Here is a 27890-nt window from a genome sequence, read left to right on the forward strand (position 1 = left end):
TGTATATTGGATGCTTTGAATATTCTCTCTTTTAGTGCTGTCCCCTAGCTACTTATTACCTCCCTACAGATAACAACTCTTAATGGTGATTGTTTGCATTCAGAGATATTTAATGGGTATATATGTAGATATATTCTCTTTCTCCCTATTTCTATCGATGGTATAATACTAACTTTTCATATGAGAACATATAAAAAACTATTTAGATTTTTTCTAAAATATTTTCTTAGAAAATATCCATTTTATCTGTTTTAAAATTTGCTTTATACAGAGTGGAGCAAAGTAGTTTTGTTCTTTTTGTGGTGATTTCTCCCTGATTTCTTTGCGTATGTGTGTATATTTGTATTCCCCACCCTTTTTTGAATGGTTAGCCAATGGATCTGTTTTTTCAAAAGATTTTATTTATTTTTAGAGAGGGGCAAGGGAGAGAGAAAGACAGAAGGAGAAACATTGATGTGTGAGAAAAACATCGATCAGCTGACTCTCACACATGCCCCTACTAGGGACCAGTCCACAATGAACGCATGTGCCCTGCTCAACTAACTGAGCAACAGCAGTCAGGGTGCATCTGTTTTTATTTATTATTTCAAAAACAATCTTTTGGGTATATTTATTATCACTCTTTGTTTTTTAATTCATTAACATCTGCTTTTAACATTATTAAATTTTTCTGCTTTTGTTAGTTTCATGTTATACTTTATAAACATCTTGTCCCAGATACTGAATCAGTTTATTTCCATTATTTCTTTTTTGTATATAAGAATTAATATGAATTTTTTCTGAATACTGTATTAGCTATATTCCATAGGTTCTCTATTCCATAGATTTGTATCTGATTTTCATTCATCTGATAATTGCATACAATGTCAATGCTTTGTTCCTGGGTGAACTCTGTATAAGTGATTTAGTCTTTTCTAGTTAGACAGTTTAGTGTACTTTCAGCCAGGGGTTGGTTACCTGAATGCTTTGGACCTTTTTTTTGTTTTGAATAGTTTTTTAAAAATTTTTTAAAATATTTTATTTATTTATTTTTAGAGAAGGGAAGGGAGGGAGAAAGAGAGGGAGAGAAATATCAGTGTGTGGTTGCCTCTTGTGTGCCCACTACTGGGGACCTGGCCTGCAACTCAGACCTGTGCCCTGATTAGGAATCAAACTGGCAACTCTGTTTTGCAGGCTGGTGCTCAATCCACTGAGACACACTAGCCAGGATTATTGTATTTATTTTATTACCACGTATCCCACCTATACCTTTTTCAACCTCCACCCCCTCCTACCTGCAATCACCACACTGTTGTCTGTGTTTATGAATTCGTTTTCTGTTTTTGCTCTTTCCCTCTACCTCCCCGCTCCCCGAATGCCCCCACACCATGCTGTCAGCTTGCTCTCTCTACATAAGTCTGCTTCTATTTTGTTTGTTAGTTTATTTTGTTCATTAGATTCCACATATAAGTGAGATTATATGGTATTTGTCTTTCTCTGACTGGCTTATTTCACTTAGTATAATACTGTCCAGGTCCATCCTGCTGCCACAAAGAGTAAAATTTTCTTCTTTTTTATGGCAGAGTAGTATTCCATTGTGTAAATGTACCAAGCTCTCTTATCCACTCATCCATTGATGGACACCTAGGCTGCTTCCAAATATGGGATATTATAAATAATGCTGCAATCAACATAGGAGTGCACATATTCTTTTGAATTAGCGTTTCAGCTTTCTTCGGATAAATTCTCAGAACTGGAATCACTGGATCATAAGGCAGTTCCATTTTTAATTTTTTGAGATAACTCCATACTGTTTTCCACAGCGGCTGCACCAATATGCATTTCCACCAACAGTGCACAAGGGTTCCCTTTTCTCCACATCCTCACCAGCACTTGTTGATGATAGCCATTCAGACAGGTGTGAGGTGACATCTTGTGGTTTTAATTTGCATTTCTCTGATGATTCTTGAGATTGAGCATCTTTTCATATGTCTGTTGGCAATCTGTCCTCTTTGGAGAAGTGTCTGTTCAGGTTGTTTGCCCGTTTTTTAATTGGATTGTTTGGTTTTTGGTGTTGAGTTTTATAAGTTCTTTATAAATTTTGGATATTAACTTGTTACCATCTGTGTCAGCAAATTTGTTCTCCCACTCAGTGGTTTTATTTGTCATGCAAAACCTTTTTAGCTTGTTGCAGTCCCATTTGTTTATTTTTTTTATTTCCTTTGCCCAAGGAAATATATAAAAAAAATTTCTATGAGAGATGTCTGAGATGCTACTATCTATGTTTTTGTCTAGGATTTTTATGTTTTCCAGTCTAACATTAAAGTCTTAAATACATTCTAAGTTTATTCTTGTGTGTGGTGTAATAAGGTGATCTAGTTTCATTTTCTTTGCACATACCTGTCCAATTTTTCCAACCTGTTTAATGAATAAACTATATTTAGCCCGTTGTATGATTTGCATCCTCTGTTGACTAATATTTGAGAATAAAACAGTGAGCTTCCTATTCTGTTCTATTGGTCTTTGTGACTGTTCTTATACCAGTACAATACTATTTTGATTACTGTGGCTTTATAATATAATTTGATATTAGGTAACCTGATTCCTCCAACTTTGTTTTTCTTTGTCAAGATCATTGTTGCAGCTCAGTGGGTTGGGTGTTGTCCTACAAAGTGAAAGGTTGCTGGTTTGATACCCAGTCAAAGCACATGCCTGGGGCACGGGCCAGGTGACTGGTTGCACGTGTGCGAGAGGCAGCTGATCGATGTTTTTCTCTCCCTCTCTTTCTTCCACCCTTCACCTCTTTCTCAGAATAAATAAATAAAATCTTAAATAATGATTGCTGTTGCTATTTGGGCCTTTGTGGTTCCATATACATTTTTAGATTATTTGTTATAGTTCTGTGAAATATGTCATTGGTATCTTAATTGGAATTGTGTTGAATCTATATATTGCTTTGGGTTTTATGGATATTTTAATGATGTTAATTCTTCCTATTCATGAACAGAGTATATGTTTCCATTTGCTTGTATCTTCTTCAGTTTCTTTCTTCAGTGTCTTATAATATTCTCGGTATAGGTCTTTTATATTCATGGTTAAATTTATTCCTGTTTTTTTCTTTTTGAAACAGGGAGTGAATGGTATTGTTTACTTTATATCCCTTTCTGATAGTTCAGTATTGGCATATAAAAATGCAACTGATTTATGGATATCAATTTAGTATCCTGCTACTTTAGTAAATTCATTTATCAGTTCTAGTAGTTTTTTGGTGGAATCTTTAGGGGCCTTTATATACACTATCATGTCATCTGCAAATAATGACAGTTTTACCTCTTTACTTTCCAATTTGAATGCCTTTTATTTCTTTTTCTTGTCTGATTGCTGTGACTAGGACTTCTAGTACTATGTTGAATAAGAGTGGTGAAAGTAGACATCCCTGTCTTGCTCCCAATTTTAAGGGAAACACTTGTAGTTTTTGCCCATTGAGTATGATGTTAGGTGTGGGTTTATCATGTATGGCCTTTATTACACTGACATATGTTCCCTCTTTTCCCACTTTGCTGAGATTTTTATTATAAGTGGGTGCTGAATTTTACCAAATGCTTTTTCTGCATCTGTTAATATAATCATGCGGTTTTTATCTTTCATTTTCTTAATGTGGTGTATGATGTTTCTTTGTTTTGTTGTTTTTTTTTTTTTTTTGCAGATATAGTGCCAACCTTGCATCCTTGGGATGAATCTCATTTGATCATGCCATATGGTCTTTTTGATGCATTTTTGTATTTTGGTTTGCTAATATTTTGTTGAGGATTTTAGTGTCTATATTAATCAGGGATATTGGCTTGTAATTTTCTTTTTCTTTTCATTTTATTGTTGTTCAAGTACAGTTGTCTGCCTTTTCCCCCACCACTCCCCATGACTCTCCCAGCCATCCCCACCTCCCTCCTGATTCCACACCCCCTTGGTTTTGTCCATGTCTCCTTTGTAGTTGTTCCTGAGAACCTTTCACTGTTTTCCTCCATTATCCCCTCCTACCTCCCCTCTGGTTACTGTCCATTTGTTCTTAATTTCAATATCTCTGGTTATATTTTGCTCCCTTGTTCATTTTGTTGATTAGGTTCCACTTAAAGGTAAGACCATATGGTATTTGTCTTTTACCGCCCAGCTTATTTCACTTAGCATCATGCTCTCCAGTTCCATCCATGCTGTCACAAAGGGTAGGAGTTCTTTCTTTCTGATGCATAGTATTCCAATCTGTAAATGTACCACAGTTTTTTGATCCATTCATTTGCTGATGGGCATTTAAGTTGCTTCTAGCACTTGGCTATTGTAAATTGTACTGCTATGAACATTGGGGTGCATAGTTCTTTTGGATTGGTGTTTAAGGGCTCTTAGGATATAATCCCAGCAGTGTAATAGCTGGGTCAAAAGGCAGTTCCATTTTCGTTTTCTGAGGAAATTCCATACTGTTTTCCACAGTGGCTATACCAGTCTGCCTTCCCACCAACAGTGCACTAGGGTTCCCTTTTCTCCACAACCTCTCCAACACTTGTTTGTTGATTTGTTTATGATGGCCATTCTTACTGATGTGAAGTGGTATCTCATTGTGGTTTTAATTTGCATCTCTCTGATGGCTAGTGATGCTGAACATCTTTTCGTATGTCTCTGGACCCTTTGTATGTCTTCCTTGGAGAATTGCCTGTTCAAGTCTTTTGCCCATTTTTTAATTGGGTTGTTTGTCTTCTTAGAGTGGAGTTGTGTGAGTTCTTTATATGTTTTGGAGCTCAAACCCTTGTCTCTGGTATCAATAGAAAATATGTTTTCCCATACAGTTGGTCCTCTTTTTATTTTAATGCTGTTTTCTTTAGCTGTGCAAAAGCTTTTTATTTTGATAAGATCCCATTTGTTTATCCTTTACTTTATATCCCTTGCTGTAGGGGAGATATCAGTGAAAATTTTGTTGCATGGAATATCTGAGATTTTCCTGCCTATGTTCTCCTCTAGGACTTTAATGGTGTCATGGCTTATATTTAAATATTTTCTCCACCTTGAATTTATCTTTGTGTATGATGTAAAGTGGTGCTCGAGTTTCATTTTTTTGCATGTAGCTGTCCAGCTCTCCCAACACCATTTGTTGAAGAGGCTATTTTTACTTCATTTTATGCTGTTGCCCCCTTTGTCAAATATTATTGACCATAGAGACTTGGGTTTATTTCTGGGCTCTCTATTCTGTTCCACTGAGGTATGTGTTTGTTTTTATGCCAGTACTAGGCTGTTTTGATTACAGTGACCTTGTAATACAGTTTGATATCAGGTATTGTTATCCCTCCTACTTTGCTCTTTTTTCTCAAAATTGCTGCAGGTATTAGGGGTCATTTGTGGTTCCATATAAATTTCTGAAATGTTTGTTCTATATTTGTGAAATATCCCACTAGTACTTTAATAGGGATTGTGTTGAATCTATAAATTGCTTTGGGTAGTATGGGCATTTTGATTATGTTAATTCTTCCAATCGTGAACATGGTGTATGTTTCCATTTGTTTATGTCTTTCTTGATTTCTTTCTTCGATGTTGTGTAGTTTTCTGAGTACAGGTTTTTTACCTCCGTGGTTAGGTTTATTCCAAGGTATTTTATTTTTCTTGTTGCTATATCAAATGGGATTTTTTCCCTGATTTCTGTTTCTGGTGTTTCATTGTTGATATACAAAAATGCCTTTGATTTCTGAATGTTGACTTTGTATCCTGCTGTTTTGCCAAATTCATTTATTATATCAAGCAGTTTTTTTGGTGGAGTATGTAGGATTTTCTATGTGCACTATCATGTCATCTGCAAACAATGGCAGTTTTACTTTCTCCTTTCCAATTTGAATGCCTTTTATTCCTTTTTCTTGCTATATTGCTGTGGCTAGGACTGCCAATACTATGTCAAGTAGAAGTGGTGAAGGTGGAGGTCTCTGTCTTATTCCTGATTTTAGTCGGAAAGCTTTTTTAGTTTTTGCCCATTGAATATGATGCTGGCTGTAGGTCTCTTGTATATGGCTTTTACTATGTTGAGGTATGCTCCCTCTACTCCCACTTTGCTGAGTGTTTTTACTATAAATGGGTGCTGTACCTTATCAAATGCTTTTTCTGCATCTATTGATATGATCATGTGTTGTTTTTCCTTTTGTTTATGTGTGATATATTACGATTATTGATTTGCGAATATTGTACCATCCTTGCATCCCTGGGATGAATCCCACTTGATCCTGGTGTATGATCTCTTTTGGTGTATTGCTGGATGCAGTTTGCCAATATTTTGTTGAGGATTTTAGTGTCTAGGTTTATCAGTGATAATGGACTGTAGTTTTCTTTCTTTATTGTGTCTTTATTTGGTTTTAGGATTAGGATGATACTTCATAAAAAGAATTTTGGGTTGTTCCCTCTTTTGGAATTTTTCAAATAGTCTGTGAAGGACAGGGGTTAGCTCTTCCTGAAATGTTTTGTAAAATTCTCCTGTGAAATCATCTAGTTCAGGGCTTTTGTGTGCTGGGGGTTTTTTATTACTGCTTCAGTTTCATCAGCTGTTATCAGTCTGTTCAGGCTTTCTGCTTCTTCATTCAGTTTTGGAAGATTATATTTTTCTGGAAATTTCTCCATTTCACCTAGGTTTTGAAATTTTCTGGCATATAGTTCTTCATAGTAATTTCTTACAATCTTTTGTATTTCTTTGTAATCTCACCTCTTTCTTATTGTGTTCATTGGGTCCTCTCTTTTTTCTTGATGAGTCAGCTTAAAGGCTTGTCAGTTTTGTTTATTTTTTCAAAGAACTAGCTCTTGGATTTATTGATCCTTAGAATTGTTCTTTTAGTCTCTGTCATTTAATTCTGCTCTGATCTTGGTTATTTCCTTCCTTCTACTTGCTCTGGGCTGTCTTTGTTGTTGTTTCTCCAGTTCTTGTAGATGTAGGGTTAGGTTGTTTGTTTGAAATGTTTCTATCTTTTAGGTAGGACTGTATTGGTATGAAATTCCCTCTCAGGACTGCCTTCGCTGTGTGTCATAAGTTTTGGACTGTTGTGAGTTCATTTTCATTTGTTCCAAGAAACTTTTTAATTTCTTCCCTAATCTCATTCTTGACCCATTCATTGTTTAATAGCATGGTATTCAATCCCCATGAATTTGAATTTTTTGAGTTTTTTTCCTCGAGGGTGGTTTCTGATTTCTGTCCTTTGTGGTCAGAAAAAAGGCTTGATATGATTTCAATTTTCTTGAATCTTTTGAGGCTTGTTTTGTGTCCTATCATGTGGTCTATTCTTGAAAATGTTCCATGTGCCCTTGAAAAGAATGTATGTTTTGCTGCTTTGGGATGAAAGGTTCTATATATATCAGTTAAGTCCATTTGATCTAGGGCATTGTTCAATGCCACAGTATTTTTGTTGATATTTTATTTGGAAGATCTATCCATTTTTGATATGGGGTGTTAAAATTTCATACTATAATAGGGTTGCTGTTTACATCTTTTTTTAAAGATTTTATTTTTTAGAGAGGGAAGGGAGGGAGACAGAGAGAGGAAGAGAGAGAGAGAGAAACATCAATGTTCAGTTGCTGGGGGTCATTGCCTGCAACCCAGGCATGTACCCTGACTGGGAATCGAACCTGTGACACTTTGGTTCACAGCCTGCACTCAATCCACTGAACTATGCCAGCCAGGGCCTATATCTTTCTTGAAGCCCTCCAAGATTTTCCTTGTGTATTTGGGTGCTCCTAGGTTGGGTACATATATGCTTATAATGTTTATGTCTCCTTGATGGCTTCTTCCTGTGAGTATTATGAAGTGTCCTTCTGGGTCTCTTTTTATGGCCCTTGTTTTGAAATCTATTTTGTCTGATATGAGTATTGCTATCCTTGCTTTTCTTTCCTGCCCATTTGCTTATAATAGTTTTTTCCAACCCTTCACTTTTAGTCTGTGTAGATCTTTTGTTCTGAGGTGGGTCTCTTGTAGGCAGCATAGGTGTGGGTCATGTTTTCTTATCCATTCAGCTACTCTATGTCTTTTGATTGGAGCATTTAACCCATTAACATTTAAGGTTATTATTGGTAGGTATTTGTTCATTTTTCCCTGTTTGTACCTGTGTTCATTTCTTTTTACTCTTTTATGTTTTCTTCTTATGGTAGTCCCTTTAGTAAATCTTGTAGTTCTGGTTTGGTGGAGATGTATTCTTTCAGCCTTCTTTTGTCTGGGAAACTCCTTATTTCACCTTCCATTTTAATTGAGAGCCTTGCTGGGTAGTGTTGTCTTGGTTGCAGGGCTTTGTTTTTCATTACCCAATGAAAATGGCAAGAAATATCTCTTGCCATTCTCTCCTGGATTGGAGTGTTTATGTTGAGAAATCAGCTGCTAGCCTTATTGGAGCCCCTTTGTATGTTACTTCTTGTTTCCCCTTGCTGCTTTTAAGATTCTCTTTTTGTCTTTAATACTTGGCACTTTAATTATGATGTGTCTTGGAGTTGGCCTCTTTGGGGTCATCTTGACTGGGACTCTTTGTGCTTCCTGAACTTGCATGATTTTTTTCTCTCTCTAGTATCAGAAAGTTTTCTGTCATTATTTTTTCAAACAGGGTTTCTATTCCTTCTTCCTTTCTTCTCCTTCTGTTATTCCTATGATTTGAATGTTGTTGTGTTTCATGTTACTTTGGAATTCCCTTATGCTATCTTCATATTTTGTTAGTCTTTTTTCGTGCAGCTGCTCTACCTGGGTGTTTCTTTCCACCTTGTCTTCCAGCTCACTAATGTGTTCCTCTGCTTCATCCAGTCTGATTGTAATTCTTTGTAGTGTGTTCTTTTTTCTGAAGTTTTATTATTCATTTCTTCCTGGTTTTTGTTTATAGTTTCTATTTCCTTTTTCATATTGTTGTAGTTCTCACTCAGTTCTTGTAGTTGCTGTGAATTCCTTGAGCATCCTTATAAACATTATTTTGAAGTCTATATCTGATAGTGTGCCTTCCCTCCATTTCATTTAGCTCTTTTAGTGTGGAGTCTTCCATTCCTTTTGATTGTAGGTTCTTTTTTTGTCTCCCCATTTTTGATGAGTGTTTGTATCTATGCTTCCTGATATTTTGCTTTGCTATCTGTCTTTGTAGAGTGAACCTCTATGGTAGGAATTCTTTGAGATTCAGTGGTGTGGTCTCTTTGATCTCCTTGTTTGGATGCTCTAGGTTTGCCCTTCTGTTTGTGTGGGCTTTCTGTGTTGTAGTTGGGGTTTTACCTTTTGGTGGTTCATTGTTGGTGGGTTCTCTCCTCCAGTGGGCATTCTGACGTTCACAGCTCTTACTTAATCTTGTATGTGATCAGTGGCGGGGGAAGGCAAAATGGATTAAGACAGTGGGAGAGTATTCTATAGGATTTAAACTACCAACAAGTAAAGAAAGATGGGAGATCCTTTGGATAAGTATAACATTAACCTTGATGTTTCACCCAACTAGCCGCTTTTAATAAAAGGTGAAAAACAGATAAGACTCTTGTTATAGTGGAGGAGGATTGAGAGCTGAATCCAGAAAACAGAGCACTTGTGCAAGGTTAGATGATGAGATATAGTGAGAGTAAAGGATAGAAAGTAGGAATAGCGTGCGAGAGAAAAACAGTAATAAACAGTAATAAAGCTCAGGAATATAGTGAAATGGGGTAAGATCAGGGAGAGTAGTATTTACAATTGTATGGAGCAACAATTATTTGCAGTAATATTGGAGCAACAGTAATATTGGAGCAGTAATATGTTGTGTAGTATTTACAATTGTATGGAACAACAATTATTTACAGTAATTTTGGAGCAACAATAATATGACAAACATATGATTTGGATAATAAGAATAGAAAATACATGATAAAGAGCAGTGTGTTATTGGAACATGAGTGAAGTAAAAGAAGGAAAATTAAAATACTATGTGAAAGAGAATAAGGAAAACCAGTCAAACAATGCAATTAAACAGAGAAGTAAAATGAAGAAAACTGAGCAGAAAGAAGAGAAATTAAAAAATACTAATAAAATAAAAGAAGTAAAAATAATGAAAAAAATAATAATACAAATAAGACAATAAAAATGCCAGTTCTGTGGGGTAGCAAAGTGAAATTTGTCTCAGTTTCTCAGTTCTTGGGGTTAGCCTTGTGCTCCCTCTTTGGATCTGTCTCTGGCCTTTCATAACTCCAGATCTTACTGTCTCACTTGGGGGATGAAAAAAAAAAGAGAGAGAGGAAAGAAAAAAAATAAGCCTCCTGCTGACTTTAAACCAGATGAGAGAGTTCTGCTATTGTTTCTGGATGCCACAAGAAGAGGGGGGCTGGGCTTCACTTTTCTCCCTTCCTATGGTTTTGTGAGGATGGGGGCCAGGTCTGGGCTGCAATATTCACAGTTGCCTAGCCTCCAGCCCAGGTCCTCTGTAAGCTGCCAGGTCCCCACTGTCCATCTGTGCCAGGCCTGCACCTTTAATCCATCAGTTGGGCCTAGGTCTGTGCCATACGCCTCCTGCTTGCTCTTTGCAAGCCCCCTGTGTCTGGAGCCCACCACCAGGCAAGTGGTGCCAGTCAGCTGAGACTCAACTGCAAGGCTAGTGGCTCCAATCAGCCTCCAGGCGAGTGGCTCAATTCAGCTGCTGGGCAAGCAGTGCGAGCCAGCTGCTATGCAAGAGTTCCTTAGAAAGCAGCTGAGAGCCTTTTTTTTCTCTTTCTTTTTTTTGAGTGAAAGCCTCTTTTCTAAGCCTGCAGTTCTTAACAAGTGCCTGGCTTTTCACACAGGCCCAACTTGCTCACCAGACTGGAGACTGTCTGGATCTGGGTCCAACGTGGCCCAACTCTTCTCCATTCTCCAGGTGTTTCCCGGCTCCCTAGTTTCTCTGGTAATGACCTAGCTGGCATCCACAGTCCCAGCAGGTGTACACCACCTCTGTGTGTCTCCCACTTTGTCTCTATTCCCCCTAGTGACTTCAAGCATCCAGGTCCCTCCTGGTGCTGGGCTGCCCTCCGTGCTCTGGTAGGGGAGGGAGCTGGTAATCTAACTCTCCTCCAAGTATCCTGGGGCAGGCTCTGGGGGGAGGAGGACGGGGGCCAGCAGCCTAAGTCCCTGCACAGATCCCAAGGACCTTAGCATCCCAATGCAATCTCCTCACCATCTGTTTTTCAATAACCTCTACAATTTTTGGCCTCTAAATTTCATATAAGTTGGGATTCCGTTGGTTGTTTACCCTGTTCCTTAGAAGATTGGCTAGGTGTTCCACCTGGGCACAGGGAGAACTGGGCTCCACTCCCACCTACCTCGCTGCTGTCTTCCCACATTTTTCAGCTTGTAATTTTCTTTCTTTGTAGTGTTTTTATCTGGTTTTAGAATTAGGATAATGCTGGTCTTATAAAATGAGCTTGGGAGTCTTCCTTCCTTTTTTGGAATAGTTTGAGATGGTAAGGTGTAAGTTGTTCTTGGAATCTTTGGTAAAATTTACTTGTGAAGGCATCTGTCTGGTCCAGGGCTTTTGTTTTTTGGGAATTTATTACTGCTTCAGTTTTACTAGTTGTAGTCTGTATATTCAGACTTTCTGATTTAGTTTTGGAAAATTGTATGTTTCTAGGAATCGATCCATTTTGTCCAGATTGTCCTATTTGCTGGCATATAGTTGCTCATATTATTTCCTTACAATCCTTTGTATTTCTTTGGTGTCAGTTGTTATTTCTTCTTTCATTTCTGATTTTATTTATTTGGGTTCCCTCTTTTTTTCTTGAGTCTGGTTAAAGGTTTGTCAATCTTGTATATCTTCTGAAAGAGCCACCCCTTGGATTCATTGATTTTCTATATCATTTTTTTACTCTATTTTATTTTTTTCTATTCTGATCTTTATTATTGCCTTCTTTTGCTCACTTTGTTGCTCTTTTTCCAGTTTCTTTAAGTGTAAAGTTAGATTGTTTATTTGAGCTTTCTCTTGTTTCTTGAGACAGGACTGTAATGCTATGACTATCCCTCTTAGTTCTGCTTTTACTGTGTCCCACAGATTTTGGGTTGTTGTGTTCTCATTTTCATTGCTTCAAGGTATCTTTTGACTTCTCTCATCTCACTGTTAACTCATTCATTGTTTAATAACATGTTATTTAGCTTCCGTGTCTTTGTGTATTTTTCAGTGTTCTTCTTGTGATTGATTTCTAGTTTCATGGCATTGTGGTTCGAGAAGATGCTTGATATGATTTCAGTCTTCCTAAATTGAGACTTGTTTTGTGTTCTAACATGTGGTCTCTCCTAGAAAATGTTCCATGTGTACTTGGAAAGGATTTATTCTGCTGCTTTGTGGTGAAAATGCCAGGGTGAAATGACAATTCCTCTGGCCTGAAATATTTCTGTGGAGAAATCAGACGACAGTATTGTGGGAGTTCCCTTGTAGGTAACTAACTGCCTTTATCTTGCAGCTTTTAATATTCTTTCCTTGTCTTTCAGCTTTATCAAATTAATTATGATGTGTGTTGGTGTAGGCCTTTTGGGTCCATCTTGTTTGAGACTCTCTATGTTTTTCCTGGACTTGAGTGTCTTTTTCCTTTACCAGGTTAGGGAAGTTTTCAGTCCTTATTTCTTCAGATAGGTTCTTGATCCCTTGCTCTTCCTCTTCTCCTTCTGGTACCTTTGTGATGTGGATGTTGTTACATTTCTGTTGTCCCAAAAGTTCTTTAAACTATCCTTGTGTTTTTAAAATTATTTTTAATTATCAAAATTTTGCTACAGTTAGCTAAACTACAGACTTTATTCAAATTCCATGTTTTTCCAACTCAGGTCCCTTTTCTGTTTCAATATTCAGTCCAGAATATAACACTGTATTTAGTTGTTCCGACTCCTTAATTTGTTCCTGTCCAAGACAGTTTCTCTGTTTTCTCTTGTTTTTCATGAACTTAGCCACTTTTAATGTGTACTAGTAAGTTATTTTGTAGACTGTCTCAATTTGAATTTGTCTGCTATTTTCTCATGATGAGATTGTAGATATGCATTTTTTTGCAAGAATAACAAAGGATCACCCTGGTTGCTATGGAAAGGGCAGAAGCAAGAAGACGACGTAGAAAACTGTTGTTCCCTGATTGGTGTGGCACAGTTAGTTGGACATCATCCTTAAAAGCGAAAGGTTGCTGGTTCAATTCCCAGGCAGGGTACATACCTGGGTTATGGGTTAAGTTCCTGGTCGGGGCATGAATGAGAGGCAACCAATCAATGTTTCTCACATCAATGTTTCTCTCACTGTCATTCTCTCTCCCTTCCTCTCTCTGTACAAATAAATAAATTAAATTAAATTAAAGAGGCCTGTAAGGGATCAACTGATCCACAGCTATCTGGTATAAGAAAGAAAGCTTAACTCTTTTTAAAGAAGACAGCAAGATCAGAACACTCAAAAATGTAGCATGTATAATACCCAGAACCATATAAAAATTATTAGAATACCAGGGAGCAAAACAAATATGTGACTATAACTAGAATAAAGTTTAGCCAGTAGAAATAAATCCAGAAAGACAGAGTTGATAGAACTGGCAGATAAGGACAATAAACAGCTGTTATAAACATTTTCAAGTACTTAAAACACAATGAGGAATGGAATGGAAGATATATAAAAGAATTGAATGGAATATAAAACAATGAAAATTACAATACAATTATTATACAATACAATTACAATACAATTTATTATAAACAATATATGAAATTGAATATTTACTGCAAGGGCTTAATAACATGATACACAGCAGAAGAAAAGGTCAGTGAACTTAAGAGAATAACAATAGAACCTATCCAAGATAAAATATATAGAGTATAAGACTTAAAAAAGGCACTGGGGTAGAAAGTCCACTTTTTTTGGTGAATTGTCTTACATTTAATCAATCAACACTACATAGAGTTTATGCTGCATACAACCTCTTAACACCCAGGTTTATGGGCACCTGTGAAACCTGGGAGGAACTCCAACCTCTATCCCTTCTATAGGTGGGCACCCTGAGAACCCATTCACAGTACTTGCTTTACTGCCCTCCTGCTGTGTGACAGGCTGTGAACCTTTGACCATTGGGCTCCTGAGACCTACATAAGTCCTTTCATGATCTTTGTTTACAATTTCAAATGCAGCTTCTTTCAGTACTTGATAGCATGGGTAGATAGTAAATGAGTATGGACAGAGAAGGCTTGAATGATGCTCTCCACCTAATGATATAAAGTTATAAGAGATTATTTAAAAGATAACCATCAAAGGTGGTAGAGATCATCTTTATTTTTATTATTTCTTCCCCAGATCACCTTATGAGCTATTTGGCTAATTCAGCCTTTCTTACTGAGACTTACCCAATATAGGCGCTAAGTTTCTCTGCTCAGAATTTCATTGATCACATGTTCCTAACTTGTATGTATAGAGTATATTTATGAATTACATATGTGTACTATTAATAGCATGTAATACCCATTATAATATATCAAAAATAGAAAATTTTACAGTCTAGTATGTTCCAGTGGATTATGTTGCACATATTCTGTCTCTGGACAGAGGCAAAGCCTTAATTAACATATCAATTAACCTACAGTAATCTTTTTAGTGTTTTCTGTTTATTTTTGTAGATTTGAATAGAATTATATATCAGATTTAGGATAAAATGTCAAGTCTTCAAAGAGACTTTCTTTGACTATCCTGTGTAAATGGTCATCTCTGTTTTTCTCTATTATTGCATATAATTTTTATAGTGCTTAATAAATATTTAATTATATATTTATATATAATATTTTGGTATTTTCATGGACTGCAGCTTTCACTAGTTTTAGATTCCACAGAGCAGAGATCTTGTCTGTTTAATCACCAGTCTATATGCAGAGCTGGACAACACCTCCCCACTTATGGTACAGATACCAAGTAAATACTTGTGGGGGTGAAATGACTAGAAGGAAGACAGTAATTTTACATATAAAGAATATTTTTAAAACCCATTTTTACCTTCAAGTTATTTAAATTTAGTTCTCTTAATTCTGTGTTCTCTTCTGATCTGGTGCTTAAAATGTTTTTTTCTCCTTTTCATCTGGGTAACTTTTGTAGCAGCTTCAAGTCTCTAACATTTGCAAGATTTATTTTTCTTTCATAGGAGCTTAGCTACCACTTTCTGTTGTAGGTAAAGATATATAATTAGAAATAAATATAATTTATTTTAAATGTCTTTTTACTCATCTCTGTAGTGTTACAAAACACAACAGCTATTGCATTCAGAAGTGATGTTATTTCTGAACATTTTATATGAGCTCAGTCATATTAATATGTGGTTCTTTGTGACTGGATCCTCTTACTTAGCATACTGTTTTTGAGTTTTTTTATGCATGTTGCAGTATTATCAGTAATATCTCCTAGTTTTAATATAAAAATATTTAACTTTACCTAACCATGAGGAACACTTGATTCTGTAGGAAAAAATGCTCTTCTGCTATGTACGCCCACTTTTCTTGCACCTACCCCAAGCATATTATTTACAACCCCTAGAATATGCATGTTCTAGTTTTAGATTTACGAACACTTTCTCAGAATTTGATGATAATACTACCTTTTTAAAGTCTCCATGTGCCTTTAAAAATGTCTCAGGAAAAAGTTCTGTAAATAAATCAAGTATGCTCTAAAATCTCAGAGACAGCCTTTCTTACTGCCAACATTTAAGAGTGGGGGAGAGGCAAGCAGAGCCCCTACTAGGAGACACAGATGGGCCTGGCTGTGTGTTCTGGGCCAATTATATGTTTGACTTTCTTTAGAGAAGTCCCAGAACAGTTTCCTCAGCTGATAGCAGAAAGGATTGATTCTGTTGTATGAAAATGACACCAGTTATAGTCATTAAAGTGAACCTTTTGTTAGTTATATAATTTAGCATGCAACATAAGGATTATATGTAGTATTACATATGGAGCACTTGTATTTCATAAATTTTATTACATACAGCCCAATAAATCTACATTCATATAAGTTTATTCTTCTTGGCTCTCCTCTTGGAGAGCCTCCTGAGGATGGGGACCTGGTCTCATTCATCTTTGTATTTCTGTTTGCTTGGATAGGAAAATTACTAATACTCAGTAAATGCTTATTAAATTGAATTCCAGGTTATTGCTAAACTTATTACAGTTTGTATGAACCAGGCTTGATCATGTTGTCCAAAATTAGAACCTAACAAGTAGTAAGATACTCACTGGTTAAACATATACCTGGGTAATAATTTATTGAAAAAGAAATCACTATTGTTTACATTTATGTAGGGGAGGTACAGAGAGGGCTTGTGGGCTGTGTTCTAGTTGTAGCCCCATAGTTCTTCAGAGTTTGAAGGATGTGGTCTTAAAAAGATGTCTCACTTCTAAGTCTATAAATTTAACAATAAAAATAGGAATTATTTTCAACTTACAGAAATTAAAGTTAAAATACCTTTGCATAAAACCTCTTATAAAACAACATTTTATAATGCAAAAGTTTTGTAATTTGGGGGGTTAAGCTTTATCTTTGTTTTTTTGTAGTTTTAAGTATTTTGGTGATCTGTTAACATAGATCAGACTTGATGTGTCACTGAATTCTTTTAATAATTGAGAATTTTAATATAAGCTGCCACTGAATTTAAAATTGATAGGATATTAGATCTGCACTTGTGTATAATTTGAAAGTACACAGGTCTAATACATTTTATTTCTAACTGCTTCAAGTGCTCCTGACTTGGGTTTTCATTATCAACCTGATAATAAAAATACAGAATAATAACTAAGCTTTTTATTATGTTTGTATCACTTACAATCATAGTCTCTAGGGTATTTTTCCTCCCTTTTTTTTAATGGATAGGAAACTGAAGCTCAGAGAAGTGGCTTACTTTATACAGGCCAGTGGCTACAGAAGCAAATCTGGAAGCTAGGTTTTATGATTCCAAGTGGACAAATCTTTTCCTATAAATGCTGCAGCTGTTATTTACTCATTACTTATAGTTTGGATGTTTCAGAAGAAGTAGAAACTGTTTCTATGCTCGAATTTTTTCTTTTGAGTTGAACATTGACAGTTGAAAATAATAAAAACTTAGTTGTCTGCTTATTGTATTAGTAAGTACTCAGTGATGTATAGTGGTGCAGTAAGGTAGACTACAGAAAGGCAAATCCCATAAGCTATCTGAAAATTAATGTAATGTTTTCAATGAATGTTTTATTTATTTATTTAATTTTGAGTTCAGTATTAACAGTTAAATAAAAATATAAAAACAACGTAGGTACAATTTTTTTTTCTTTCCCAGACAGATATTGATTATGTACACGGTGTTATAGCCAACCTGGAGAAAGAGTAAGTTCTTCTTAATTATGGAAGTGAAAATAATTGTTACTATTATTTCTTCGCTTTCTGCTAAAAGATAATGCCTTCTTTTATAGTTCATTTCTCTGGAGTTCAGTATTCATTAGACCACCTATAATTGGTCTTTGACACTGTCCTAAAGTAGGTATATATCTGTCCAGTTATCTGATGGTATAAATTGGTGTACTGAATTATAGAAAAGATTTGAATGTTGTATTTATGTAACATTATCAAATAACAGTCTTTATCTGGAAGATAGTGTATGTAGAGAGAGTCATATAAAGTTACTTAAATCTTTAACCCTCTGTTTACCAAGCAAGTAGTTTTCTGCTGTCAAGGCAGTCATGCAGCAGTTTCAGACCTCATTGCTAAACTATCTAAATCTGATCTATTTTGCAAAGATTGAGTGACAGTTTACTGGCAGCAAGGAATGTCACAGGTAACAGATGGAAAGTTTAGTAAATTTCAGGTGTCATTGATTTTTAAAATACTGCTTTGGTACTTTTGATAGAAACATTAAGAATTCTGTCTTGATATGGTTTCTTTATTGAATTGTATGTCTTTTTGTCCCCAAAAACCTATCTTCTACTTAAAAGACAAAAGGGAAGAAATAATTATTTGCCAACTCTAGATTTAAAATGATGTGGCTCTATCTTTTTCTTTCAAAATGCTAAAACCAGAGATTTTAAAAAAGTGTATATGTATATCTATATGTATAGTTCAGGATTAAACTGTGCATTTGTTAGATTTTTCTTCAAGTCCTCAATTTCTTGGCAGCCTTCATAATAGCACAGCTTAGTATAGATTCCTTAATGTAGGACCAGGGCAATAATTGTTAGTCCCCTTCCCTTGGGCCCCTGTGGGGCACATGAAGTGATTCTATTGGTTCCTTTCTTCATCCATGTGTAGAAAAACCATGCCCAGAAAAAAAAAAAGTACAATTAAGCACTAAGAACATTTGTGCAAAGGCAGGCAAGTTGCACAAGCATTTTGTGGAGATTTGCAAAAATGAGATAAAGGAGAAGGCAAATGAGAAAGAAATTATAGTTGAGTAAGACTGATTTTAAAAACTTCAGAACCAAGTTTCTCAACCTTGGCATTGTTAACATTTTGGGCTGGATAATTCTTTGTTGTGAGGACTGTCCTAGATGTCAGTACTGCCCATAGTTATGGTGACCACATGTCTTTAGACATTGCTCAGGGGACAAGATCTGTCTCAGTTGAGAAACACTTGTTTAGAATGGCACAGTGTATAACCCACAGCAAAACCTTCCTGAAAATTGAAGTGCTTTGATTCTTGCACTAAATATATGTATGTAATACACACACACATACACTTATTAGTTTTTCTTCAATTCCTATTTCCTGTGATACCTTAATTTGACTTGTTAAAATTCTCATACTTTTTAGGAAAGTAATATCTGCAGTTGGCCTAGATTTCCATGCTGCTTTGAGGATAGTGGCATTTTATACTTTTTTAAGCATTATTTAAAAAAAAATAACATTGTGGTATTGGAAAAATTTGTGTTTTCTGGCAACTTGGGTGATGAGCTACTTCATTGAACACATTGTGACCATAACACACCTTCCTGATGTGTTTTATGTTAACACAGTGAATTGAACATCAAGGTAAATAAAATCTCCCAGAGTTTAAATAACTCAGCTAACTTTTCTCACGATAGATTTTCTAAAGAAATCAGTTCCGGTTTGGTGGAAATAATATCACCTCCTGAAAGCTATTATCCTGACCTAACAAACTTAAAGGAGACATTTGGTGACTCTAAAGAAAGAGTAAGGTGAGCCTGTGTTTTTAGAACCCCCACCCTTGTGAATATAATGTATGATGAATGTAGTTCTTATGTGTAAAAGCTTCATACATTTTAGGGTTGAGCCAATTAGTGAGAGCTAATGAATTCTTGAGTATTTTACTGGAATTTCTCGAGTTCTGATGAGAGGTTAAATTTGGTAAACAATAATTTTTGTAACTTCTGCTCTGATGTTACAACTTTTTTTAAAGAGTATATTATCTGCCCTGGCTGGTGTAGCTCAGTAGATTTGAGTGTGGGCTGCTAACCAAAGGGTTGCCAGTTCAATTCCCAGTCAGGGCACATGCCTAGGTTACAAGCCAGGTCCCCAGTGGGGGCAATGTGAGAGGCAACCACACACTGATATTTCCCTCCCTCTCTTGCTCCCTCCCTTCCTTAAAAAAAGTATATTATCTATAACTCAGAAGTTAGTCCATATAGAAATGTCATGTTTGTATGGAATAGAAATGAGAACTGACTCCATAAAAGTGACAAAAACAATAATACCATTCTGCAAAATTATATCATAATAATTAATCAGTTGAATTTGTCTTTAGAGCTCTAAAGTTGAAGGACTTAACTTTCATTGTGTTATTAACAACAAAGTAATCTAAGAGATATTGGTATTACTTTTGAATTTTATGTAACTAGAGAAAAGAAAGAAAATGGTATTAGGGGAAGAGACTTATTGTACTACTTGAGTTGATCATTTGTCTCAAAGACAGATATGTCCATATAATTGGTTAATTGTCTTTCAGAAAATATAATTTTATTTTTAAAATATTTAGGGTTACATTTGGTAAAAAAATTCTAAGTAGTTTCATTAAGAATAGCCCATGAGTTATGTTATGGAGAAGATTGCTTAGTATGATTCAAAGCTTTTATTTTACTGGGTTTTTTTCACTTGGTTTTTAAAACTACTTTTCTTATCTAACATTAGTCAGTTTCTGTAGGCTACCAGGATTCACTGAAAGGACTTAAAATTATAAATTTTAATAGGATGTTTTGGGTTTTTTAAGCATTCAATACATATTTATTAATTTCTACCTATTTGAAGCACAGTCCTAGCCACCAGAGCAGTGATCCTCAAAGTATAATTTATGAAGCACAAGTCCCCAGAGACATAAAGATGTTAAGAAAAAAAGGGCCAAGGAAGTTTGGAAAATACTGGATTGCAGATTTTTTTTTCAATAAATGTGTTTACTGCAGGATGTTTCAGTGCCTCTAAATACGTATTAATATATGCAGAGGGGGAATATCTGTGTTTCTGAAGCTGCCTTGGTAGTAGACTCCTTTTTTGTTAGGATATCTTGAGAATCAGTGTTTTGGGAAATACATTTTGGTAACGGCTTCATTAGAGAAAAGTTAATTCTCTTTCATGCTCTCCTAAGTGGATACATTGTGTATGTGTATATTTCTATATATCTATATGCCTATAGATATATAGACATATAGATACATATTGTGTATACATCATGTGTATAGAATATATTATATACATATTGTGTCTGTAACATAGGAATATACTATAGAATATTATGTTATATCATAACATTATAAAATACAATACTTTTAATCCTATTTTGCTTAATTTGAGTCCAATTCCTTACTTATTTTTGAAAAATTTTCTTTCAGATGGAGAACAAAGCAAAACCTAGATTACTGTTTTCTAATGATGTATGCTCAGGAAAAGGGCATATATTACATCCAGGTAAGCATGGTTTTTCCTTTAATGTTTTTTACATATTTAAAGAAAAAGTAACATCAAGGGTATATTTTCATTAAAGCAGAATGTATTGAAAGCATAAACCCTCTTGAGATCTATAAGATTATAACAATACGTGTATCAGAGGGCAGAAGGGTCTATCATAGTCAGTGAGAATGTGGGCTTTGATGTTCTATTCTTTAGTTTAGCACAAACACTTGCTCTCCACTTACTGGTGTGACAATGGACAGGTTACTCATCTCCTTCTTTTCTCCCAACCCTCCGTCTTCTCACTTCAGCCTCCTTTGGAAAATTTTTAAAGAAGGATTTCCTAATAATTTTATTAGTGGTCTTATTAGTATAGTTTCTTTGTGTGTTGCAGGGCAATTACATTTATATTGAAGATAATAAAACTGACATTTAAGTTAGCAGCATGGCTAAAAGAATAAATCTATAGGGATAAGAGTTTTGAATTAGCCAGGTAGACAACGTCTCAATAATTTAGAAAGCTCTTATTTCTTTCAAATCATTTTCTTCAATGACTTAAGCTTATATTTTCCAGTTGGAATTTTGTTTCTTTCACCAAAGACCTTCATCCCTTGCTTGAAATGTAAACACCCCCAAGAGGAATAGCACACAAAGCCTGTTCATGATTTATTTTTCAGTATAAAAAGTTTGCTAGATCCTTACCTAGGAGGATGTTTTGGTGAAAGTGTCAAGAAGCGGTTATGGGTCTCTGAATCAAAAAGGGAGTGGTGGGCAGCTCCAAGGGGTTGAGAGAAGGTGGGAGGGCATTGGGAAGGGAGGAAAAAAGGAAGATGTTTGGCATCACATGGCAAGGTAGACTTATTGAGGTCAGACTTTGTCTCCCTTGACATTTTACCTTGGGCCAGCTTCATTCACATGTGCATGAACCCTGCCTTGGTTCACAGAAATGGAGATGTAAATGATACTAGGGTCAGAATTTAACATTGTATATGACAGTATACAACAGTTGAGCATATAAAAATAAAAATCAATATGCTAAGTTTAGAGAGTACATTTCCTTTAAATACCTTAGAGAAGTCTTAATTTTTAATTTCAAAAATAGTAATTTCAAAACATTTATTTTGGTTAATCTGTAGTTCTGGCCAAGATGGAGGCATAGGTAGAAATGCTTTACTTCCTTGTACAACCAAAAGAAGGATAACAACCAATTTAAAAACAAAAAACAATCAGAACTGTCAGAAAATCAAACTGCATGGAAATCCAACAATCAAGGAATTAAAGAAACATTCATCCAGTTTGGTGCATATCGAGACAAAGAAATAGGGCCCAAATGAAAGAACAGATCAAAACTTCAGAAAAAGCACTAAGTGATGAGGAGATAGACAGCCTATCAGAAACAAAGTTCAAAACACTGGTAATCAGGATGCTCACGGAAATGACTGAATTAGGTTGCAAAGTGAAGGAAGTAAAATGAAGAAAAATATACAGGGAACCAACAGTGAATGGAAGGAAACTGGGACGCAAATCAACAATTTGGAAGAAAAAGAAGATACCAACATCCAGCCAAACAGAATAAAGAAAGAAGAATTCAAAAAAATGAGGAGTGGCTGAGGAACCCCTGGGACAACTTGAAACATTCCAACATCCAAATCGTAGGGGTGCCAGAAGCAGAAGAGGAAGAGCAAGAAATTGAAAACTTAGTTGAAAACATAGTGAAGTAGGACTTCCCCAGTATCGCGAAGGAACTAGACAGGCAAGTCTAGGAAGCTCAGAGAATCCCAAAGAAATTGGATCCAAGAAGAAACACACCAAAACACATCATAATTAAGTCACCCAAGATTAAAGAAAAGGAGAGACTCTTAACAGCAGCAAGAGAAAAGGAGACAGTTACCTATAAAGGAGTGCTCATAAGACTATTAGCTGATTTCTCAAAAGAAACCTTGCAGGTAAGAAGGGGCTGGAAAGAAGTATTCCAAGTCATGAATGACAAGGACCTCCATCCAAGATTACTCTATCCAGCAAAGCTGTTCATTTAGAATGGAAGGGCAGATAAAGTGCTTCCCAGATAAGGTCAAGTTAAAGGAATTGATCGTCACCAAGCCCTTATTATATGAAATGTTAGAGGGACTCATCTAAGAAAAAGAAGATGATCAAATATATGAACAGTAAAATGATAACAAACAACTATCAACAACTGAACCTAAAAACAAAAACAAAATAAACCTAAGCAAACAACTAGAAGAGGAACAGAATCACAGAAATGGGGATCACAAGGAGGGTTATCAGTGGTGGTGGAGGGGGGAGAGTGGGGATAAAGGTACTGAGAATAAGAAGGTAGGCACAGAATAGACAGGGGGAGGTTAAGAATAGTATAGAAAATGGAGAAGCCAGAGACCTTATATGTACAACCCATGGACATGAACTAAGGGCAGGGGAATGCAGGAGAGTAGGGTGGTGCGGGGTGGATGGGGAGAAAGGGGAGAAATAAAATTAGGACAGCTATAATAGCATAATCAATAAAATACACACACAAAAAAACATATATTTTAACATATCCCAAATATTACTGTAGTTAAAACTTGCTGTTTGTTCTAGGGCCACTATATAAATATTTACACTATAGTTAAGAACTGAAGAATACTTTGCAATATGAAACAGTTCATTTAATCTTAAATTTGAGGATCTAAATATATGTATGCAATGATTTTTTTTACAAGAATAGTTAATAAAACTGAATATATTTTATAAAAATTAAAAGATTAGCTTTTAATTAAATTAAAATTAAATGATTTTGTTTGTAAAAATTGAACATTATTTGTATTTTACCTTTTAAATTTAATAGCCAAATTTAATATTTTAGAAGAAAATAACTTTTTTGAAAATACTGAAAAATAAATTTTTCAAATTAATTTTAATTTTTTGATGTTTAAATTACATGTTTTCTGAAACTATATTTAAATTTTATGTACTTGAATGCAGTTACATTTTTATTTTTTAGTCCTTTAGATCATCCCTTTTAACAGAATGCAAATTATGTGAAGTTTTTTATTATAACATTATTGGTGACTTTACTGAAAAGATGGAAGACAGATTTTATTAAATACATACATATTTTTTTAAAAAGAACTTTATAGGGGGAATTTAAAAGTAAATTACTTTTATTTCAAAATTTGCTTTAAATTTCTTTCCAAGGAGAGAATCAATGGAACTTTAAAGCTTTTTCATGAAGTGTAGGAAAAGTAAATACTTAGGAAATTAAAAGATGGAGTTTAGAAAGAAGATGATAAAGAAAACTTCCTCTAAACAGGGTCAGTATGTAACAGCAGGGGTCAGTATTACAACAGCAGCAGCTATGAACTAGCATTCATTGCGTGTTTACCCTGTGTCACGTATTGTTTTTTACAATTTATGGTTTACATATAAAATCACTTAACACGACCCTTTTTACAAGAGCAGGATTGTACTGGACATACTGTTTGACAGCCTATTTTGCTGTTACTTAGCATATTGTAGATACCTTTGTATGCCTGTGATATATTCCCAGGGTTTAGTTCAGTGTCTAGAACGTAATAAAAACTCAATAAATATTTGGTGAGTTATTATCTTATCTTTGCAAATGCTACTACTGTTTCTCCCCAGATAGAAGAAATCTTATAAGACTTAAATACATGAAAACTATCTGCTAAAATAAGTGAAAATTACGTAGCAGGTAACTATAAATGATAGTGTGAAATTAAGAAAAGTTTTCTTAGGATATTAAAATTATTTTGTGACTTTAAAATGATATTAAAGGAGATTCTGGGGAGGAAGTCTTTGCATACATTCATGATCGCTGATCTCTCTCAACTCCCTACTGAACTGGCAAAAATTCCAAGCACTGATAACACATGGTGCTGGCAGAACACATGGGGTTACCTGGTACTCTGTGAACTGCTAGGTCTTCTTAAGGATTTTGAAAGTATTTTTTAAAACGTGAAAAGGAACTTTTAGGAATCTATCCTACAGAAATGAAAAGTATGTAAGTACAAGCATATTAGCACAGCATTGTTTGCACAGGCAAAAAATGAGAAGCTGAGTGTCTGCCTATGAGCAGAGAAAATTGAATGAATTGTTACATATCTGTAGCATGGAATATTATGACTTTATTTAAAAGGATGTATTTATTGACCTGGAAAGATAATTCATGATATACAAAGAAAAAAAAACATTCACAATATGATTCCTCCTTTTAATAAAAACATAGAGGTAAATGGGAATCTTAAGTGTGTATGGGTCTCTGTGAAGTGTAAGTCCATACAGAAGGTGTCGAATGGATGCACACCCAACTTTTAACATCGGTTACCTCAGCTAGCAAGGTAGGAGGCAGAGAAGGGAAGCTACTAGCGTTTTTTTTTTTGTTTTTTTTTACTTGCTCTTTGACTTGGTATGTGTATCATGTAAAAAACAATAAACAAACAAACAAATAAAATAAAGGCCTACAAAAATTTGTTTCCTTTAAAAAGAAAAAAGGTTAGTGTGAAATCATGTTGATGTTGGGCACTTTATATAAAAAGACCAAATATTTCACATGGAAAGGAAGTGGTTTAGTTGACTTGCTTTGTGTATCTTCTGTTTTATTTTAATAAAATTTAATTTTGTATTTTCATCATTTTTGACCATTGCTTGCTTGTTTTCATGATAAAGGATGGTTTATTTTTTTCATATAAAGAAGGTTCTATCTAAATTTTCCTCTGTTTCTGATTTATTAATGTGATTGTTCAACTTTCTTTAGCTTGAAGATGATATTATTGCCAAACAGAATTACTTTAATACTATAAAAAATTTTGCCCTTCAACTTTCCTCTGAGGAATGGATGATACTAGAATTCTCCCAGCTGGGCTTCATTGGTAAGAAAAATGTTCAATTTATCTACTTTTCAGAAATAATTGTGTCTCTTGGGATATTGGATTTTTTTTTTTACACTTTAAAATTGTCTTTATTCTCACCTTGACTGGTGTGGTCCAGTGATTGGGCATTGTTTTGCATGGCAAAATGTCACCAGTTCAATTCCCAGTTAGGGCACATGACTGGATTGTAGGTCCACTCAGGGCACATACAAGAGGCAACTGATTGATATTGTTCTCTCACATCAATGTTTCTCACTCTTTTTCTCCCTCCCTGCCCCTCTCTCTAGAAATAAATAAATAAAATCTTTAATAAAATAAAATAAAATAAAGTAGTCTTTACTCTCTGGAAATGCATTGTTTTTTTTTAGGAAATTTAGCTTAGGTAAATGATGGAAGTCTATCCAAAATAGTATTTGGAGATTTCTAAGATTGTAATATTTACTTTAGAGTTGTCCAAGGCAGCCATTGGCTCCATATGTCCATGTGTAAAGCCAGCCATGGTCCTGGGGAAGTGTTTGAGATCTTCTCTGATACTTCTGCTATAGCTCACGGCTTTTACAAGATTTTTTTTTTAAGAATGCCAAACAGTTTTCTAATATGAATTCCTGGTATTTAATATAGTACATGAAGTTCCTGTTTAGTGATTAATTTGTATTCATTTGTTTCTTTTATTGACTATTCGGGGTGCTCATTTTAAAGGGCTTTTTTCACTGGTACTCCTAAATTATACAACTTAAGAAAATATGTTGAAAGATGAAGAATTGAAGGAAATGTACAGATTTTAAAAAACACCCAGAGGATAATAGTATTCTAAAACTTTATTAGAGGCTGGGCCTTTGATCTTGTTGATCATGTATCTCAAACTAAATTTAAGAGTCAAAAAAACATCTTTACTTGTGAAGGTTTAAGTGAAGATAGAATTAGGGGTCCTTGTTTAAAATTTGTTTTACCTAAACATTTTTTTAAGGGTGACAATAAGACATGAAGGAAAAATCTCCATACAGAATCTCCAAAAATCTATAACATACAGATTTTTTGTAATAGAGAAAATCAGGAATTCAGTACTTCCATTTATACCCAGATGACAGCTCAGTGTTAGCTAAAGCAAGTTTATTGTTTTTGATAAGACAAGAAGGGACATTATTCATAATAATTTATAGTTGAAAGCACAAGCTTGGGTTTATTTGTTGCATAGGTTTCACTTAAGCCAAATTGATGCTTGGTTACTTGATTACATCTATTGACTGGAATATCTTTTCAGGTAAAATGTTTCAAGCGCCAGACCTCACTCTGATTGTGGAATTCATATTTATGTTCTATAAGGAGAAGCCCATTGATTGGCTCTTGGACCATATTCTTTGGGTGAAAGTCTGCAACCCTGAAAAAGATGCAGTGAGTTAATTTCTTACAAGGATGGAAGACTTCTTTTCTATGTTTTGTGAAAGTGACTTTTACAGAGCTAGATTTTGTAAATGAATGGTGAAATAGGTGTTTCCACTTAACATTTCAAGTGTTTGCCCTCTTTCTTGAACTGACAAAGTTTCTATAGTAGAGGTACTTTTAAATAGCAATGTGGAAATCTGATAAATCAGTAAAACCTACCTTTCTTTAAATAGGCTCTGCTATTTCATTACTATTGACTGTCGGTGTTGATCATATCTGTCCTGTATGCACTGTTATTTCAATTTTCTTTATATTCTCTGTCAGCTTTCTTTTTTCAAATACATTGGGGACAATATCAGACCCCTGTCCATCTGGAAATAAGTAAAATCAGACCCCTATTCATCTGGAAATACAGAGAAGTAATATTTTATACTAAAGCAATGGTAGATCAAAAAAGTACCTTTTAGTTTATTACTCGGAAGAAACCAGTGTTCATATACACTGACCTATGGGATGGTGGTGGTGAGTGAATGATGATTTTTCCTTTGATTATTTGAATATCAAGTTACTTTCTTAGAAATCTTATTGCAAAAATTAGAGTTTTTCTTGCCCAATTTGAATTATACCTCTGAAAAAGTCACATTTTATTTTATTTGGTACAAGCATAAATGAAATCTGAATTTATACATTTTTCTCTTTTTTATTGTTCAATCTAACAAATATTCAATCTAATGAAATTATTTATTTTTATTGTTGTTCAAGTACAGTTGTCTCATTTGTCCCCCTTCACTCCCCCCCGCCCCACCCATCCCCACTTCCCACCTTCGAT

The 27890-nt window shown here is 34.9% G+C and overlaps 1 protein-coding gene across 3 annotated transcripts in view; it reads left to right on the forward strand.

Annotated features, from left to right (window-relative positions):
• MGAT4A (alpha-1,3-mannosyl-glycoprotein 4-beta-N-acetylglucosaminyltransferase A) overlaps positions 1–27890 on the forward strand; it is a 125772-nt gene that overhangs the window by 66414 nt on the left and 31468 nt on the right. For all 3 annotated transcript variants that reach the window (XM_028517768.2, XM_028517767.2, XM_036030094.1), the window contains exons 5-9: positions 17239–17285; positions 18977–19090; positions 20735–20810; positions 25564–25678; positions 26940–27070. In XM_028517768.2, the coding sequence (XP_028373569.1) occupies positions 17239–17285; positions 18977–19090; positions 20735–20810; positions 25564–25678; positions 26940–27070 (483 nt within the window). The remainder of the gene's footprint in view (positions 1–17238; positions 17286–18976; positions 19091–20734; positions 20811–25563; positions 25679–26939; positions 27071–27890) is intronic.

This window comes from Phyllostomus discolor, chromosome 6 (genome assembly GCF_004126475.2).
Source record: "Phyllostomus discolor isolate MPI-MPIP mPhyDis1 chromosome 6, mPhyDis1.pri.v3, whole genome shotgun sequence".
Taxonomy (NCBI): Eukaryota; Metazoa; Chordata; class Mammalia; order Chiroptera; family Phyllostomidae; genus Phyllostomus; species Phyllostomus discolor.